General features: G+C 45.7%; 1 protein-coding gene across 1 annotated transcript; it reads left to right on the forward strand.

The window, feature by feature from the left end:
- Positions 1-4,194: 4,194 nt before the first annotated feature.
- Positions 4,195-9,861, forward strand: CHST4 (carbohydrate sulfotransferase 4; the record flags this gene model as incomplete). Its single annotated transcript, XM_082005709.1, is given in 3 exon segments — positions 4,195-4,263; positions 4,265-4,308; positions 8,203-9,861. Coding segments are annotated over 3 exon segments (1,266 nt in total). The 3' UTR covers positions 9,356-9,861.
- Positions 9,862-18,673: the final 8,812 nt, after the last annotated feature.

Raw genomic sequence — 18,673 nt, forward strand, 5'->3', positions numbered from 1 at the left:
CTAAATGACAACAGAAAAGTTCCTTGCTTCTAACTGCTAAGGGTAACTTAGCTCTTTTGTAAAAGAACTATTTACAGAGACACTGCATTTACAAGTAGGGCGGGGGAGGGAGGGAGTCAGCCACTATCCTTACTCTTGCCTACTGCAACTTTGGGTCCTCCTGTGCCAATTCAGACAAATCTATTTATCTCAAGCTGCTTCTAAATCAAAATATAACTTTAAAACTTATATCAAACACAAGGGAAAGGCCATAGCAACATGAGTGCAGGAGCACACCAGCCTGCCCTTGGAGAGATGTCTCTGACAGGGCATTGTATCAGTCATTTGTCATATCTTTCCTTGTTCTGGAAGCCACGTGAGGCAAGTTCTGCTCTGTCTCAGGAGGAACTTGCTCTGACTGGAATTTAGCGCAGACATTGCACCTCTGCTCCTATGTGTTCTGGTGCTTGCCTGACTGCTTCATTTCCTTTCTATCCTCTATGAATGATGATTTCTAAAGCAACCAGAGTGACTGTATACAGCATCCCTGCCAAAAAAGCTCTTTCTGGAAGACAGAGTTCTGCTCTGTTGCCTTCATCCCTTTGGAAGTGATGAGCAGTTGACACACAGATTTCTTTTTTCTTTTTTTTTTGAAGATTACTGTCAAGTTTCTTTTCTGCAAGGAGCAGGGTTTTTCCTGTGCATTTTAAGACACAAAAACGCAGCAGTACTCAAAATCCAGTGATCAGTACAGAAGATCATGCATGGCCCTTGTGTGAGTAGCCACCTTGTAGACTTCTGCCACACTCAATCTTGCAGACTATGGCTCTGCAACTTCCATCTTTTCTCTACAGCCTTAGTGGTGCCATGTAGAAAATGCATAAAATCCCTCTGCTTGGAAAGGGAGATCTCTTTTCTGTGGCAAGGATTCACCTGTGCATAGTCACTGCACTGACTCTTGTCGCAGCTCCCTGATGTCATACCTTTGGAATGCAGGAAATGTGAGCCATCCCATCACACACTTCTTTCAGATGTATTGTGACACCAGGAACTAACTGATCTCTCTAATGAAATATTAACAAACACATGAGACTACAAGTCTCCTAAATCTGCCTTCCTGCCAGGAAGGCAAGAAAAAGTGACAGCGTATCAGTTCTTGTGTTTGGATCTAAATGTTTTTCTAAGGTCAAAGCTGTGATCTGAGCCACACAGGATGTTGCAAGATAGCAAAGTTCCCTTCAAATTTTAGAAGAGAATGAGAATGTCCTTCTCATCTCTGCCTGGAATCCTGTCAGTGAATAAACATTACTGTCTCCATAGGAGGGTGCTCCCAGGGGCAGAGCTCATAAGACAGATGAGTGGATGTATTGAAGAAGAGGGGAGAAGGATGCAGAACATACGAAGGCCTTTCATCAGTCTAAGTCCCCTTATATGTTGCACAGGGCTGTGATCTATCTTGCATGTGACAGATGGCTCCAGGGTTAATATTTCTCCTCTGACTTAGTCATGTGGGCTCCTTTTGCAATCAAGGGAAAGAGACAGAGACTTCCGCAGCGTGATTCCCATGAGCTCCTTGAGATGTCAACCTGGCATAAGATGAGTTGTATTCTACAGAGCATATAAGAGCAGATGCTAAAATCCTGTATAGCTTAAAGACTGTGAACAGCGAGGAAATACTTATTGTCGTTCTTGATTTAAAAAAAAAAGGTGGTATTACCAAATACAGTTTTTATATGCCAGGTTCAAAACAGAGGGAAGTAGTTCTCACAACATGCAGCCGAACATATTCTCATTGCCAGGCAATACTGTTAATGCCAAAAGTATCTGTGAGTTCAAAACATGATTGGACAAGTGAATAGAAAAAAAAAAAGTAGGCGCTATGAAACACAAAGACAAGCTTGATCTCAACTGATTTTATACAGCTTCAGTGCAGATGTCTACTCACAAACATCACTCCCCACTCTTGTTACAGCCAACAGAAAGAAACAGAAACTTCTAGGGCATCACTCACGAGCTTATTTTGGACACCTATATTCAGAGAGGTGAATCATGTACTTCGGAGCTCACTGCAGGCCAGGAGAGCACCTAGGGAGGAAATGTGTTGCTTGTACTCTTCCCTGGGCATCTGCTCTTGATGATAGCAGAAGACAGGGCTTGGGGTTGGTCAAACCTTCCAGATGAACTGGTTCCACTACTCTAGGTATGTCTGTTTCTCTCATCAGACTATCAAAGACATGCCCTCAGGGAGGGGGTGTCAGCACTGAGGAGTTCTCTCTAGTATATACCTCTGACATTACTCCTCAGCCTGCTCCAGTTGCTGCTGCACTGGGTCAGGTGTTCTCTGTGTATGCGAGCTGGGGAGCAAGGCACACGCTTGCTTCTTCAGGGTGTAAGAAATGGAAAGTCTGGCTGCATGGGCAGTTCACAGGGCTCACTAGTCTCCGAGTCCCCAGAAAACACCTTCAATCATGGGAGAAGGGTAGAAGGCAGAAATGTGATCAGCCATCATGCGAGGTGGAAGCAGGGTGTACAAGGCCAGGTGATATGGGGCTGACTGCCATTAAGCAAAGGCTGACTGCCATATGCTGCTGCGTTTCCTCATAAAACATGTGAGTCAGACATACAGGGAGAATGCTGTCTGTTGTTCAGGAGCCAGAGGGTTCCTCCTCCACTCTCCAGAATGTGCAGGTCTCAGGAAACGCAGTGTGCCAAAACAGTGTGCCCTCCCAAGCTTCATCTCTAAAGAAGAGTACATTCTCCTCCTCTGTGCAACTGCTCATGCTACAGAGGCTGACTTCTGGAAAGCTCAGCCAAGTAGTTAGAACTTGGGATCTGTGTAACTGAAAAAATCTGCTTGGCCCTGTGACTAGAGGACTGTACAGCAGTGTTCAGTGCTGTCATGAAGCCTGAATATCAGTGCCAAAGGACCAGCATGTCTTGGGCAAACAACATACAGGTGGAAAAGGAGTTTTGATACATCTCTGTTCATGCAACTGTTGGTCAGGGAGGACCAGGAAGGTCAGGCTTTGGGAAAAGCCACTCAAATGGTGTGACCTTTACAAACCAGCTTTGTAACACAATGATATACCGGTAAATCCTTCCTACAAATGGTGTCAGGGCAGGGCATAGGAACACGCAGCTGAAATCCAGGTTGCACAGAACATTCCATGGTTCTCTCTGCAGGACCCTACCTGGACCACTGCCAGCTTCTCAGCTTTTTTTCCCAGCCCAGGCTTACCAGGGCTTGACCATCTGTGTTTGCAACACAGCAAGTGAAAGGGAATGTGACCTGCCCCATTCAGGTTGTCCCTCCTGCTGAGGAGGGACCAGCCTTGCCCATATTTTTTGCTTCTGCTCTCTCCCATGCTCCACTTGCCCTCAGAGGAGCTCAGTAACATTCTTGGGAACAGGGGATGCCATTGAGAGAAGGTCTACACCTCTCCAGACAGTGTGACCAGAAGCGATGAGACCTGGAACAGGAATGACCCAAAGTGATTGTTACTGCATGGTTGCAGAATACCATGAGTTTCTCTTGAGCCCAGCGCTGCCCTGCTTCACTACCTTACCTGGCACAGCCCTGCTGCAGCTCCAGCACTCTTGTGAATCATTAACAGGCCAAGTCCAGCTGCTCCTTTCACAGCTTCTCCTTTCACACAGTTTTCTTTCCCAGCCCTCAAATGCTTAACAAGGCACATACAGAAAAGAGTCAAAAAGACTTTATGTGAATCTGCATCTACTAACAACATGGCAAGCACCCAGAGCAATGGTAGCCAAATATGCCCTCTCTCTGCACACCTGATGGGCAAGCTGGTCCTCCTTGCAACAAGGGTTCCTGTTTGTCCTTTGCTTTGATGCTCCACAGACATCCCTATTCCTCCTTTTATGGAAAGTAGCCTCTTTTGGGGCTTGCAGTGGGACTTAACATAAAAGCACCTCTCGGTCTCCTTCATGAATTTCCTGGCCCTTCTCCTTTACTAGCAGTGTTTGGTCATTTGTGCCTCTGCAAGAAACTGCCATTCTCATGCTTTACTGCTTAGTGCAGGGTGGAGTTTTCAATTTTAAGGCTGGTCAAAGTAGGCGGGCACTGTAGAGTCAGCCTTTGAGCTGGGACATACACAAATGAAGGGGACAGGAGTGAGCTGGCACAGGTATAGGTAAGAGCTAAGTACATGTGTATATGAGAGCCCAGCATGAAGGTGGAGTGCCAGTACGTGAATGCACAGCTGTCTGTGTGGCTGCCTGGAGGAGTCTGTTCCACAGCAGTCTACGTGTGTGAGGGCAACTTGTTCTTGAACCAGGTCTAGTGGTGCTTCAAGAGGACTTGTTAAGGTGAGATTTTCAACCATTTCTTGGTATCTGGTGTGGATGCTCTGGTGCCAAGAACTGTATTCGCTGCTCAGCAGCCTGAACTAGGAGATAATTTTTCTAAAACACTGTAAATATATGGATGCCAGTAAATTGCTACATGATTCCTCCTGCAGACAGAAGCTGTTGGTCTGGCTTAGAGGGTAGTTCCTGCTTCTCCAGATTGTCTTCTCAGTGCCCCTTCTCCGGTTTTCCCACTAGTGATAGTCATGCCATCTGTTCTCCTCTCAAGGCGCAGATGCTACTTCTAATTCTGCAAAAGCTGATCAGGCCAAATTGAAGAAGGATTTGATAAAACGATGAGCAACCATCAGTGCCATCAAAGAACATGTCTGGGGCTTCCCTGGCACCAGATCCTCTTTGCTACACTACTGACACTATGGCAGTGAGTGATCTGTACAGGTCTGGATAGCTCCCGCAGCCATGCAGAGCACTCAGCCCCAGTCTGCATAGCGCGAGGTATTTTTGGGGTGTACTGTCACTCCCTCTTCAGACATGCACAGGTTCAACAACCCTGTACTCTGGGGACACGCTGCTCATGCTCAGAGCGTGTTTGGTGGGTATGTCTCCCTGGAGCTGCTTGCTGCTTTCTGTAATGTTTGTTCTTTGCCAGGATCAAGCTTTTCCAAGGCCCCTGCGTGTTTCTGGAAAAGTTTAAAACTCTTCATTTTTTGGAGACTCTAGCTGCTCAGGCAGGCAGATCCCAGATCTTTGCATTCTTGTATGCATGCTGTGGGAGACTCTAACATGGTGACACTGGATTGTCATATTTTTCAGCAGTTTCTGTTCTTCTCCCGTAGTGCCTTGAGATTCTTCCTGTTGTTTCTGCTCTCAGCCAAATCCTGCCTCATCTCTCTGCCAGCAGACAGTAACAGTGTGCCTTTTTCTGTCCTGCAACTGAGATTGTCTCAATCGTTCTGGGATGATCTTTACTCTGCAGGTCTTATATAATGTGAGGGCTTCATATTTCACTTTTGCAATATGAAATGAACTGAATCACTTGTGACTCTCGATGTTTGCTGTACCGAATATGTGGTTAAGCTTAAGACCTTGGCTTAGAAACATCCCCAGCTGCCATGATCAAGTGAGACTGTGGTGAAAAATAAGGTTATGTAATTAGTATTTCTTTCATATTAGGGAATGTCCAATAGAACCTCTACCACTCTTTGCTGCTCCTCAATTCCACTTCACCAGACACACACAACTTATTTCAGTCCTTCTCCCCTCCCTGTGGAATATTCTGGTCAGGGCAACGATTATCACTACTTCTTGTATAGGAGTGAAGAAGCTGTTGAGGCTGTGGCCTCACATGAGGCCATTTCTCAGGAAAACACCAAGAGCAGTAACAGGGATGGTCTGCATACTCTGTGAAATGTCTAAAACATCCAGCTGTCTCATCCTGGTTTGATTCAAGATAAAAGCACACCCTTGCTTCCCCAAAAACCCGAATCCATTCTCTTTGATTCATACTCAGACTATTCACACAGAGGTTTCCAGAGAAATAATGATCTATGTGGTTTTAAATCTGCCTGGGTATCTTAATGCCAGTGTTCATGTCTGCTCAATGGAGTTTTTCTCGATTAAGAGCTTCTGGCTGTAGTCCAGGAACTCTGTCGGGAGTTAGAATAATGATATTAATGGTGCCAGGTGGAAGCGATATCATCAAAGTTCATTTGGTAGCCAGGACTTTCGGTAAACACTGCTGTATTCATTTGCAAGGAGGAAGCTGATATGTGACTTATTTTTACAACAGCGTTTGTTTGCAGATCTTCCTAGGGTTGGTCCAAATGGCAACCTGAATCAGCTTCTTCTTAGACCTGATCACTATAGTCCATTTGTATAACCAAAAAAATCGGTGGCCTTCTTGTCCAGGAGACCAGAAGTGTGTGGCCCCTCACTAAATGCACAGCCTCGTTCCCCATCCTTGTGAGACATTTTAAAAATTAAATTCATATTGTGGTAGCACTTATTGGCAACAACCAAGCTCACCCATCGGGCTGGGTATTGTCCTAGCTCTGAGAAATTATAATTGCTGCCTTACAAACCCTAAGCTCAAAGCGAATGCATGGCAGGTAGATTAGATAAACAAGCCAATTTATGCGTGTATGCTGGAGGGTAAGATGAGTACCATTCCTAGCTGGTTAGCAGCAGCGACTGTGCCTGGGAATCCAAACATCAGTGCTACCGGAGGTGAAATCATGAGAGGGGGCACCTCCACACAGACTAGTCTGAAAGCTGCTCTGCAGAGGGAAATGGGGGCAGGGCATAAGGACGAGGTTAGGGAAATTTTGACTGGGAACATTCATGCGTTACCATGGCCCAGGGGACATGTGGTAAGCACATAGCGGGGAAGCAGTGTCTGCATGGTGGCCAGTTGGGGCACTTCATGCCTCTGCTCTTGAGTGGCAAGGCAGCTGCTGTGTGTGGGCATGGCTGCCTGAACTCAGTGCAAGCGTGGGCTACACAACAGCAGTGTACAAAGCTGTAAGGACCTGGGCTCCAGTGACGCTCTGCCCAGGAGGACTTCCAGCTTGCCATGCAGCTCCGAAGGCCCTGCTCTCTATTCTGTCTGGCTGTGGAAGCACCTGGAAGGACTGACCATGACTGAGAACCAGTAAGGGTTTTTAAATTCTAGTTTACCTAGGGAAATGTAAAGCAGTCACACAGGCCAGAGAGGCCTGTCTCCACTGCAGCACACCACACTGTGTGGACTTCCCTGCAACATGAGGAACCTGTCCCCAGGGGCAGCCAGTGCTGCCTGTACTCAAGGCACAGTCAGGCATGGCTGGGGGACGGGAGGAGAGTGTATGAGAGAGGAGCAGTTGGCAGACAACGCTTTAATGTACTTTTTTAAAATCAAGTGAATCCTTGGAGCCCATCCCTGATGGTGTACTTGCTGCAGATCCCTGTGCCAGCTGATACTCAGGCTATGAACTGTCCCCAGGCAGCACAATGGACATTTTCCAATAATGAAGTCATCCTCAAGAGGCAGAATAGAGGTTTAGTGCGAGAAACAAGGAGCCATGGGCAGACCTTTGAGTTGTGTTGTACCTCTTCTCATAAAAGATGTACAGGATGAGTGGGGTTGGAGGGAGGGGTAGCAGGAGACAGTCTTTAAAAAGGAGTTAGGCTAAGAAAGGGTTAGTTGTGGGTTAGCTGTAGGTAAGCCTGTCTTCACAAACATGGATGAGATAAACCCTCGTGGGCCTTTCTAGCAAAATTGCCTATGATGCTCTGATCGTGGAGGAGATGTTGTGTTTGGTTTTATTACAGTGCCACATGAATTCCTCTGGTATGTGAGTTTTTGCCTGTGACGACAATAAATGTTTCCTGAAATTCCAAAAAGAATATAAGCAAAAGAAATGGAAACCTACATTGTATTTTTACAGCATTCTGGCATAAAAAGAATTGTAAACGGTGGTCAGAGCAGGAGCTTAAAAGTAACAATGTGAACTGTTAAATTCTTCATAAAAACTGTTCCATCTTTCCTCCATAAAACTTGCTGAGATCATGTCTGCAGGGATTGTGTACGCTTAGTACACATTTGTGTGTACTGACTTCAATACACTGAACTAACACTTAAACTTTGATAAAAGTGCAGACAGGCTTTTCGGTGATCATCTAAGACTGCAGTAGAATGGCTTACTGACAAACAGGGTTCTTGTTACAGAAAACTTTCAGCCCTGCACTATTTATGTCCTTTCCAAAGACACCTTGTGCTGTGGTTGTCACAGTATCACTGGTAGTGTGGCAGCTTTCCAGAACCCTGAGCCTGCAGGGGGATTGGCAGGAGCCTGATGCACCACATCCTGACTTCTTCATGATCCTTTGATGCTGAATTTCCTCTGTCTCTTGCAGGTCCCTTGCAATCGTGATGAGGTCTAGAAGGGTGCAGGCGCTCCTGATTCTGGCAGTTCTGTCCTTCCTTCTGATCCACTTCCGCTTCCCACCCTGCAGCAACAATGTCCCCATGGAAGAAAAACCTTCTCCGGTTCACATCCTCATTCTGTCCTCCTGGCGGTCAGGATCTTCCTTCACTGGACAAATCTTCAGCCAGCACCCCAGTGTCTTCTATCTGATGGAGCCTGCATGGCACGTGTGGGTTAAGATGTATCAGAACAGTGCCGAAGTCTTACACATGGCAGTGCGGGACCTAGTCAGGTCGGTTTTTCTGTGTGACATGTCTGTGTTTGATGCTTACATGTCTAGCCAGAAGAAAAAGTCTGATTTATTTCAGTGGGAGACAAGCCGAGCCTTGTGCTCCCCCCCTGCCTGTGACTCATTCAGTCGCAGTGACATAATCACAGCAGGCAATTGCAAAACAATCTGTGGCAAGTACCCATTCAGCAAGGTGGAGGAAGCCTGTAAAACCTACAGCCACGTTGCCATCAAGGAGGTTCGGTTCTTTGACCTGAAAGTTCTCTACCCCCTTCTCACTGATCCGTCCCTGAACCTCAAAATCATTCACTTGGTCCGTGATCCTCGGGCTGTGTTCAGGTCCCGAGAGAATACAATGGCAGACCTGAAACGTGACAGTAACATTGTTGTGAGGTCCCAGAGGACAAAGAGAGAAATGGAGCCCTATGACACAATGCAAGTAATTTGCAAAAGCCAAGTTGAGATTTACAAGGCAGGCAGGCAGGCCATTCCTAGCTTCCTAAAAGACCGCTACCTGCTGGTTCGCTATGAAGACATTGTCAGAGACCCACTAGCAAGGGCTGCTCAGATGTACAGGTTTGCAGAACTCCATTTCACACCAGAACTTCAGAAGTGGGTGCACAACATCACCCATGGGAAGGGGCAGGATGCACAGGCCTTTGTTATTGGGTCCAGAGATGCGCTGAGAGTATCCCAGGCCTGGAGGAAAACCCTTCCCTTTGAGAAAATAGAAAAAGTGCAAAATGTGTGCAAAGATGCAATGGACTTGCTGGGCTACCGGCTCATCCAGACCGAAGAAGAGCAAAAAAATATGTCACTGGATCTTTTGTTTGCCCAAAACTCCTCTGTGTAACAAATTCCGAAGGCAGAAAAGCTGCTCTCTGCACCTACTCTCTGAAGGCTGCAGAGTGGAGAACCATTTACTAGAGCAAAAGAGGACAGAGGTGCATGCACATGTGTGCAAGAGTGCGTGCATGGATGTGCTATGCAAGGACAGGTAACACAGGAACTGCACTCATGAGAGCTTTTCTTGGCCACAGTGCAGGCTGAAGTATGCAAGTCTGTTTTCCAAATTAAGTCCTTGGTTTATGCGAAAGAGGAAGAATGTGTAGGTTGGAGCAAACAGAATGCCAAAGGAGTGGGACCGGATAGCACAGCTAAAACCCCTCACAGACCACAGCCAAGTACTAGTGAAACTACATAGAGCAATTGCACTGCAAAGGAAGAGGAGATATAAATGGAAGCTGAATAAAGAGAACATTACTTGTCGTGCTGCCACCCAGGATACGTAATGCCAGAAGAGACAAAAGGATGACCAGACATTGGTTTCTGGAAAGATCCTTTTTTCAGAATGGTTGGGTTTTCAAGCCCAGTTTTCCTTTTGCTCCATTTTTGTGCCTGGGCATCCAGCCTTGGTGGCAATGCTGGGGAAATGTTTGTGTTCACTTACTATATAATTGGAAAACAGAATAAACCAGCTATAGTTGAAAATAAAAACTCCTGGGTTTGCATATGGGTATCCATTTCTGGGAGTATGTGAATCCATTTATTTTTCAGCCGAAATAATTCTGTCTTCTAACTTTCAAAACCAAGAATAGCTGTCCCCCTGGGAGTTCTTAAAGTCCACATGTGTGACTGAGAAGAATTCATGCCAAGGCTGAGACTGTAAAGACAAGGTAAGGACACAGATTCCGTTGGTATAAATACTGGAACTGGGCAGATAGGTTTATGTCAGTGGACTGAAGAAGCCAAGAAGAGAACAGGAAATTATCCTATTGAATTATCTGGTGAGAGTATTTCCTGTCTTAGAGCACAACAAAATTATGTTTAATAGACTATGGCATTCTCCACCATCTCCATTGGAGATGCTGTTCTCCCACCTCCAATGGGAGTATGTAGCTCAAACCTGAACACCAGAATTATTTTTACCTGTTTTTAACAGTGTTCCATAAGACAAGGAAAAAAGCTTGTTACCAGACTTGAGGGAGTGAAATGCCTACAAATACCTCCTTCTAAACCTCCTCTCTCATGTGTAAATTGCAGAGTCTTTTTAACATGCATCTATTCAACAGTGCATTCAGATGTTGCTGCAGAGCTGGAATATTTCCACTATCCTGCAGACAAGAAGGCAGCTGTCCTAAGGCAGGATCACAAGCATCAACAAGGGATGAGACTCGATTCTGAGGATGTGCATCCTCGGGAGAAGGTGATCAAGGCAGGGCTGGGAACTGGAGGTGATCTGAGGAGACTCCAGGGAGGATGAGGGCGCTCAGGGCCATGGGAAGCTGTGTTCCCCTCCCCTCTCCACCCTCCCCTGCCACCATCCCTGGTTCACTGCTTCTCCTCTTGATGTTCCTCTTCCCTGTCTGCCCTGGCTGCAGCCCTTTGTCCCAAGGCCCTGCTCGCTTTGTCGGTTCGGCTGCCCTTCTCACACCAGTGTGAGGTGAGGGCACTCACTGGTGAGGAGTGCTCATATTAAACCTGCCAGAAGGGCATTTGGTGCCCACTATAGAAAAGTGACAATGTCTACCTGGAGGACTAGACCTCGTTTGCATGTTGTTAAAGTTACAATATCTTCTTAAAAAGAGAAACATATACTGCTGAATTTTTAAATTAGCGGATATAGTGACTGTGTTCACGTTTGAAGGTGTACAGGCAAGAAGCAGCGTCCAGCCTCTACCTATTGTATGCGTTACCTATTGTAAAGGGTGACAGAGAAGGATTCACCTTAACTGAATAGCAATCTCTAATAGTGGGAAGAAGGCTCTTCTGACAAACTCACAGCAGCTGGGTTGATTGGGGGTTTTTTGTACCAGAGAATTAATGAGGATTTTGTTATGTGCTGATTCTGCTGAGGAAAGTAGGGAAAGTAACCTTACAGACGGACACTGAGTTATGTTGGTTAGCAAGGGAACGTAGCTGCTAACTAGAGTGGACCTGTGGAATGAACCAGTGTGCCATCCCCAGCTAGCAGTCAGCTCTGAGACCACAGAGAGTAGCAGCCTAGAGAAGGGGAGAGGTTCGCAGCCCAGAAGCAGTTCTGTAGTCGCCTTCACTGGGGTAGGCATCAGCATTCCAGATCCCGTGTGTCGCTTTGGGGTAAGGGACCATTCTGCAGCAGCTAGGAAGAGAGCTGCAGGATGAATTGTGCAAAAGCAAGCAGTGAGTAGGGGAGGTTAGCTGCCCAGCAAGACAGCTCTAGAAGCAGAATTGGTCATCAGCGGGACAGATGATACAGGCAGGAGGGAGAAGCCTTTCTTTCCATTTCTGTTACATTCAGTATTATTGATAATTATTTAGATTTCATGGGCCTGTCTTTTGTTGCAGCATTTCTCTTGTCCATGAAATTCTGTTTCTGCAAATGCCTCTGTGTGCACCCATGCCTTCTAAGGGATGGGTGGGCAGGGGCAGACCTCAGCTTGTTACCCAGTTAGCAGGGTTTTCCTGGTGTCTGGGTGCAGGACTAAATGAATGTCAGCATTTTTGAAAGAGCCCTTTGAAATTGTATCCAGACATCTCTTACCACTAAACAGAGACTAGCATACTGAATTATTCAGATGCACTACTAAGCCTGTACAACCATACAAGCTGAATTTCTCCTATAGCTGCTGGTGATTCCTTCAGCCCAAAGTCAGCCACTATGCAAATTTCACTTTCAGTCATGCTTTTCTTTTGGATGAAGCAATTGGCCCTGATCACCAAGACTTAAAACATTTTAAAGCAACTGTGGATGACTACAGGGTCTTTGTTCCTCAGGGATAGGGTTTCTTTCTGGAGACCACGAAGATAGGGTTCCTCTAAGTATGCATCCTATTGCTTAAAACAAAGCTGCTCTTCTTAATGGTTGGAAAAACTTCAAGTGCTATTTCTGTATCTTTCCAGGGTCTGAATTTCCAGTTAATCATCTGTAAAACTGGAATAATACTGACTCAATTCAGAAGAGGCAGATCCAATCTTGTGTTGTGTAAACAAAGGTTTGAAGCTAGATTCATAAACGAGACATCAGAAGTTGTATCCAACATTTAGGCTTTAGTGACATTTACAGATCACCTGCTACCAGAGAACTGTGGATATCTCTATTTCTAGAACTAAACCCCTAATCCCTGCAAAGGGGGATCTTGTATGTTAGGGAAATCACAGACTTACTACTAGGGATCTTGTTAAATGCCAAAATCCATGCTGAGCAGGCAGCACTGGCATCGTGGTAGTAAGTCCACTGAAAGCAAGGTATCCTCCTTTACACAACATTTATGCAAACTTAGAGCAGGCAGGCTGGCATAGAGAAGTAGTACTTGTGTGCACCAGAGAAGTGCACAGCCACTGTACTTGTTTGAAAGTCCCTTTAAAATGGACCTTGACATATTCAGCTAAAAGTGTGAGTCTCAGAAGCCTATTCTTACTGAAGTCATAGTAAAGAGCTTCCTGCTTTAAAAGCCAAGAAACCTGTTTCTGAGCATAGACTCTTTTCAGTACATTGCTTATTATACCTCTACATTAACCAACGTCAGCTTGAGTGGCATAAGTTTTATTATGAATACTTGTTTTTAGTGGACACAATCAATTCTGTGTATCAAATGTTTAGCTGGACAAAAACCTTCATAGTGTTTCCAGTTACCCAATAAACAAATGATATAAAAATAACATATGGTGCATTTTCTTAATGTACTGTTTTGAAAATTACTTTAACTTCTACTTCCTAATCTTAATCAGAGAAAAAATGGGATCATTGATTTCAGTGTATCAGAAGTTACCGATCAAAGGGACATTTAAAAACTGACTCTCTGGTATTCCTGTCTGTTGCTCTTCAACCTGGTGCATTCAATCAGTTCTTCATTGGTAACTTTAGTTATGAAAGGCCAGAATTCATCGATTTTGATGAATGCTGGCTAACTCTACAGGGAAGCAAATGGGAAATACCCAAATTCCAGGTAACAGTTTGCAGACCCAGTATTTCTGCCTCTGGAATTGTCTTTAACTCAAAGTTCAGTTGGACTTGATGATCTGCATGGACTGATGATGATCCCTCTGCAGAGGGATCTGGACAGGCTGGACTGATGGGCTGAGATCAGCTGTATGAGGTTTAATAAGGCCAAGTGCAGGGTGCTGCACTTTGGCCACAACAACCCCATGCAACGCTACAGGCTTGGGGAGGAGTGGCTGGAGAGCTGCCCGGCGGAAAGGGACCTGGGGGTGCTGGTTGACAGCAGGCTGAACATGAGCCAGCAGTGTGCCCAGGTGGCCAAGAAGGCCAACAGTGTCCTGGCCTGTATCAGCAATAGTGTGGCCAGCAGGAGTAGGGAAGTGATTGTGCCCCTGTACTCGGCACTGGTGAGGCCGCACCTTGAATACTGTCTTCAGTTTTGGGCCCCTCACTACAAGAAGGATGTTGAGGTGCTGGAGCATGTCCAGAGAAGGGCAACGAAGCTGGTGAGGGGTCTGGAGCACAAGTCTTATGAGGAGCGGCTGAGGGAACTGGGGTTGTTTAGTCTGGAGAAGAGGAGGCTGAGAGGAGACCTTATCGCTCTCTACAACTACCTGAAAGGGGGTTGTGGCGACGAGGGTGTTGGTCTCTTCTCCCAAGTAACTAGTGATAGGAGGAGAGGAAATGGCCTCAAGTTGCGCCAGGGGAGGTTTAGATTGGGTATTAGGAAAAATTTCTTCACTGAGAGAGTGGTCAGGCATTGGAACAGGCTGCCCAGGGAGGTGGTGGAGTCGCCATCTCTGGAAGTGTTTAAAAAACGTGTGGATGTGGCGCTTCAGGACATGGTTTAGGGGACATGGTGGCGCTGGATTAATGGTTGGACTTGATGATCTTGAAGGTCCTTTCCAACCTAGTGATTCTGTGATTCTGTGATCTTAAAGGTCTTTTCCAACCTTAACGATTCTGTGATTCTGGCATGTGCTTTGCCACTCTGCTTATCCTTCCAGGTTTACAAATATTGCTGCTCCAGGCAATAATACAAAGAAGAAACTTGTATATTTCTTTGAGCTACAAAAAGAGCGTTCCTGACACTCCCTGATAGTACAGGGACCTGATGTGAACATGGGAAGCCAAACTGTCTCCAGCATACTGGAATGACTGTAAATGTGTCTTTGGTAAGACAAAGCAGAGAAAACAGGATTTTTATTGTGGGAGAAAGAAGAGCCAAATGCCCTGAAGCAGAACCATATGATACAGTGACATCTCCGGGTACTGTTAATGGAAAGTAGACTGAGGAGACCTACACCCATGTGCCTGCACAAGCAAAAGTGTATCTGTGGATAAGCAGTGCCTTTCAGGAGTCCAGAACAGGTGAAAGAGGGCAACCTAGAGCAAGCTGTGCTCTTTGTGTCTTAGTTTCTATGCCTACTGAGCATGTAAAGGTTCTCAGTGTTAGACAATGTGTTTGTATGGTTCTGCAAAGGTAAAAGCACTGTATATGGACTCAGAAGTTTGCATTGCATGTCTGACTTGCATTGCATGTCAGCTGGAGCTGAACTTGGCAAGGGATGCAAAGAATAATAAGAAGGGCTTCTACAGGTGTGTCAGCCAGAAAAGGAAGGTCAAAGAAAGCGTACCCCCTCGATGAGCAAGACTGGCAAACTAGTAACAACAGATGAGGAGAAGGCTGAGGTACTCAACAACTCCTTTGCCTCAGTCTTCACTGGCAGTGTCTCTTCCCACACCTCTTGAGTGGATGGATGGCAAGATGGGGACTGGAGAAGTAAAGTCCCTCCCACTGTAAGAGACTATCAGGTTCAAGACCACCTGAGGAACTTGAACCTACATAAGTCTATGGAAGATGCATCCAGAGTCCTGAGGGAATTGGCTGAGGTAGTTGCCAAGCCACTCTCCTGTGATTTTTGAAAAGTCCGAGCAGTCAGGTGAAGTCCCTGGAGACTGGAAAAAGGGAAACATTGCGCCCATTTTTAAAAAGGGTAGCAAGGAGGATCCTGGGAACTACTGACCCGTCAGCCTCACCTCTGTGCCTGGGGAAATCATGGAGCAGATCCTCCTAGAAGCTATGCAGGGAGGGCATTTGAGACAGCCAGCATGGCTTCACCAAGGGCAAGTCCTGCCTGCCCAACCTTAGTGGCCTTCTATGATGAAGTGACCACATCAGTGGACAAGGGAAGAGCTACCAATGTCATCTATCTGGACTTGTGTAAGGCCTCTGACACGGTCCCCCAGAACATCCTTCTCTCTGAATTGGAGAGATACGGATTTGATGGGTGGACTGTTGAGTGGATGAGGAATTTGTTGGATGGTCATATCCAGAGAGTAGTGGTCAATGGCTCAATGTCCAGATGGAGACTGGTGATGAGTGGTGTCCCTCAGGGGTCTGTATTGGGACCAGTACACTTTAATATCTTCATCAGTGACATAGTGGGATCGAGCGCCCCCTCAGCAAGTTTGCAGATGGCACCAAGCTGAGTGGTGTGGCTCACATGCCTGAGGGATGGGATGCATCCATCCTAGGAGGAGGAGTGATATAAATAGGAGACCAGGGAGCTGGAGAATTTGTATACGAGTTACTGCAGAGAGAAAAATAATTGGTAAGGAGTTCAAATTAAAACAGTTGCATGAGCAGCTCTTAAAAAAAAAAAAAGCAGTAGGTGTGTTACAGGTAGTTATATAAAAATACATGTCTTTTCCGAGTAAAAATTCTATAGATATTGCAAGGACGTTACAGAACCAAGTATGCGAAAGAACAGCTTCTTCTATATAGCTGAGTGGTGCGGTTGACACGCCTGAGGGACAGGATGCCATCCAGAGGGACCTGGAGAAGCTCGAGGAATTGGCCCGTGTGAACCTCATGAGGTTCAGCAAGGCCAAGTGCAGGGTCCTGCACCTGGGTCGGGGCAACCCCCAGTATCCATATAGGCTGGGGGTTGAAGGAATCATGAGCAGCCCTGCCGAGACGGATTTGGGGGCACTGGGGGATGAAAAGCTGGACATGAGCCAGCAGCGTGCGCTCGCAGCCCAGGCGGCCAACCGTGTCCTGGGCTGCATCCAAAGCAGCGTGGCCAGCAGGGTGAGGGAGGGGATTCTGCCCCTCTGCTCTGCTCTGGGGAGACCCCCCTGCAGTGCTGCGTCCAGCTCTGGAGCCCTCAGCACAGGAGAGACATGGACCTGTTGGAGCGGGGCCAGAGGAGGCCACCAAAATGATCCGAGGGATGGAACAGCTCTGCTGGGAGAGTTGGGGCTGTTCAGCCTGGAGAAGGCTCAAGGAAGACCTTCTTGCAGCCTTTCAATACTGAAAGGGGGCTTATAAGAAAGATGGGGACAGATTTTTAATGGCTTTAAAGAGGGCAGATTCAGACTAGATAAAAGGAAGAAATTTTTCACCATGAGGGTGGTGAAACCCTGGCCCAGGTTGCCCAGAGAGGTGGTAGATGCCCCGTCCCTGGCCACATCCCAGGTCAGGTTGGACGGGGCTCTGAGCAACTTGGTCCAGTTGAAGATGTCCCTGCTCACTGCAGGGGGGTTGGACTAGATGGCCTTGAAAGGTCCCTTCCCACCCAAACTATTCTATGATTCTATGATTAATTGCCCTGAAAAAGACAGACTCACTCTTAAAATAGGTGTCACTTAGAATTATAAAAAGATATGATAAACGTTACACCTGATCTTTTTATGTTGCAGCCATTTAAAGTGTTCTACCTCTCACTTGGAATGCTAGAGCCGTTTTGGTTAAATAAGACAACCATTGAATTGTGAGGTTATGGTGATGCTGAGACATGCACACCACCCAAGCTAGAATGGAAGTTTTTGGCTGCAGGAAGTGACAGGACTCCTGTTCATGCACCTGGTCATCAGCAGTCCTTGGATTTCAAATCCAGCTGGTAAAGTTTCTGATTTTTTAAAAATCTTGCTACTTCTTTTGCTATGTTGTCTTGTGCTATCATCTTGTTAAGTTCTTGTCTGGTCTTCCACATAAGTCTCAAGTAACCAGCCTGAGCAGCATGACTGTACCAAATAATTCTCATTTTTTCAGCAGGAATGACCTGTCCAGTGAAACACTGCATAGTCTAAAACAGAGTTTTGGTATTTATTTGGTTACACTGGCTAACTCCCCAGATAATCAGGTGGTGTTTCAGGAAGGTGGTTTTCTGAAGTAACAGTCTTACTATATCAAGTTATCATTGACTTTCAATATAATTTGAATTTGGCTTAAAATCAGCAATTTCCTAATTCACCTTAATTTTTTTGAGTGCCAGAGTATAATAAACAAAAACCCAATATAATTCTAAGGAGAAACCAAAACCAATCTTTGCTTTTACAAGCTCATTTCATTTCACCAAAAGAATGAATTCCAGACTTACAGGACTGACTTAAAATAGTAGTAAAATAGTGACCAGAGCACAATTTCAGGCTGAAAGTAGAGTTTTTCAGATTGTGACTGTATACTAGCAATGGTGTTCTCTCTCAAACATGACTTAGGTGATAGATGCCTAAATGAACACTGAACACTCTTTCTTAACTTGTATCCCCTAGTTGAACTATTGCACGTAGCCCTGAAAGCTGCTCTACTTTTTCCAACTAGACTATATGGTCTGGTACAAGTGTTACTCCACCTGGATTAGAGAAGCTGGGACTCTTCAATGTGTAGAGATGCAAGCTGGGGCACAGCTATTCTTTGTTTTTGAAATCATGAAGCAAGACAGTAAAGTTAATGTTATTAAACAAAAACTGCAATATTAGCACTGGAGAACACGTGCTGGAAGTGGCAATAAAAACTGAGATGACTGTCTATGGGCCTGAGGTTTCAATAGACATCTCTCTGTAACATGAAATTGAATATCATGTCACAGTGACCTTTTTTTGACCATTCCCAGCACACATGGCCACTCTGTGACATCTCAGCATTCATTTTGAGACCAAGTGTCTCATCTTCTGTCATTAATGTTCTCAATCCCTCTTTTTGAACAGTTACATTTTCATTGTTATCATCTCTAAATGTCTGCTGCTGATCAAAGTTCATGAACCAAAAAAAAAAAAAAAGGTAATGACAACAACTGACAGAGCAGGTTATTAAATTATCATCCACAACAGTTTGAAATAAGACGCATGACCGAACAGGCTGCTATTGTGCACTAATAATGCATTACAGGTTAGAGCACTTAATGTGAGTGTCAGATTTGCATGCCAACCCTATTCAAAATCCTTTGCATGCAGCAATGTACAGGT

The sequence above is a fragment of the Phaethon aethereus genome (genome assembly GCF_964289735.1).
Source record: "Phaethon aethereus genome assembly, chromosome: 13".
Lineage (NCBI taxonomy): Eukaryota > Metazoa > Chordata > Aves > Phaethontiformes > Phaethontidae > Phaethon > Phaethon aethereus.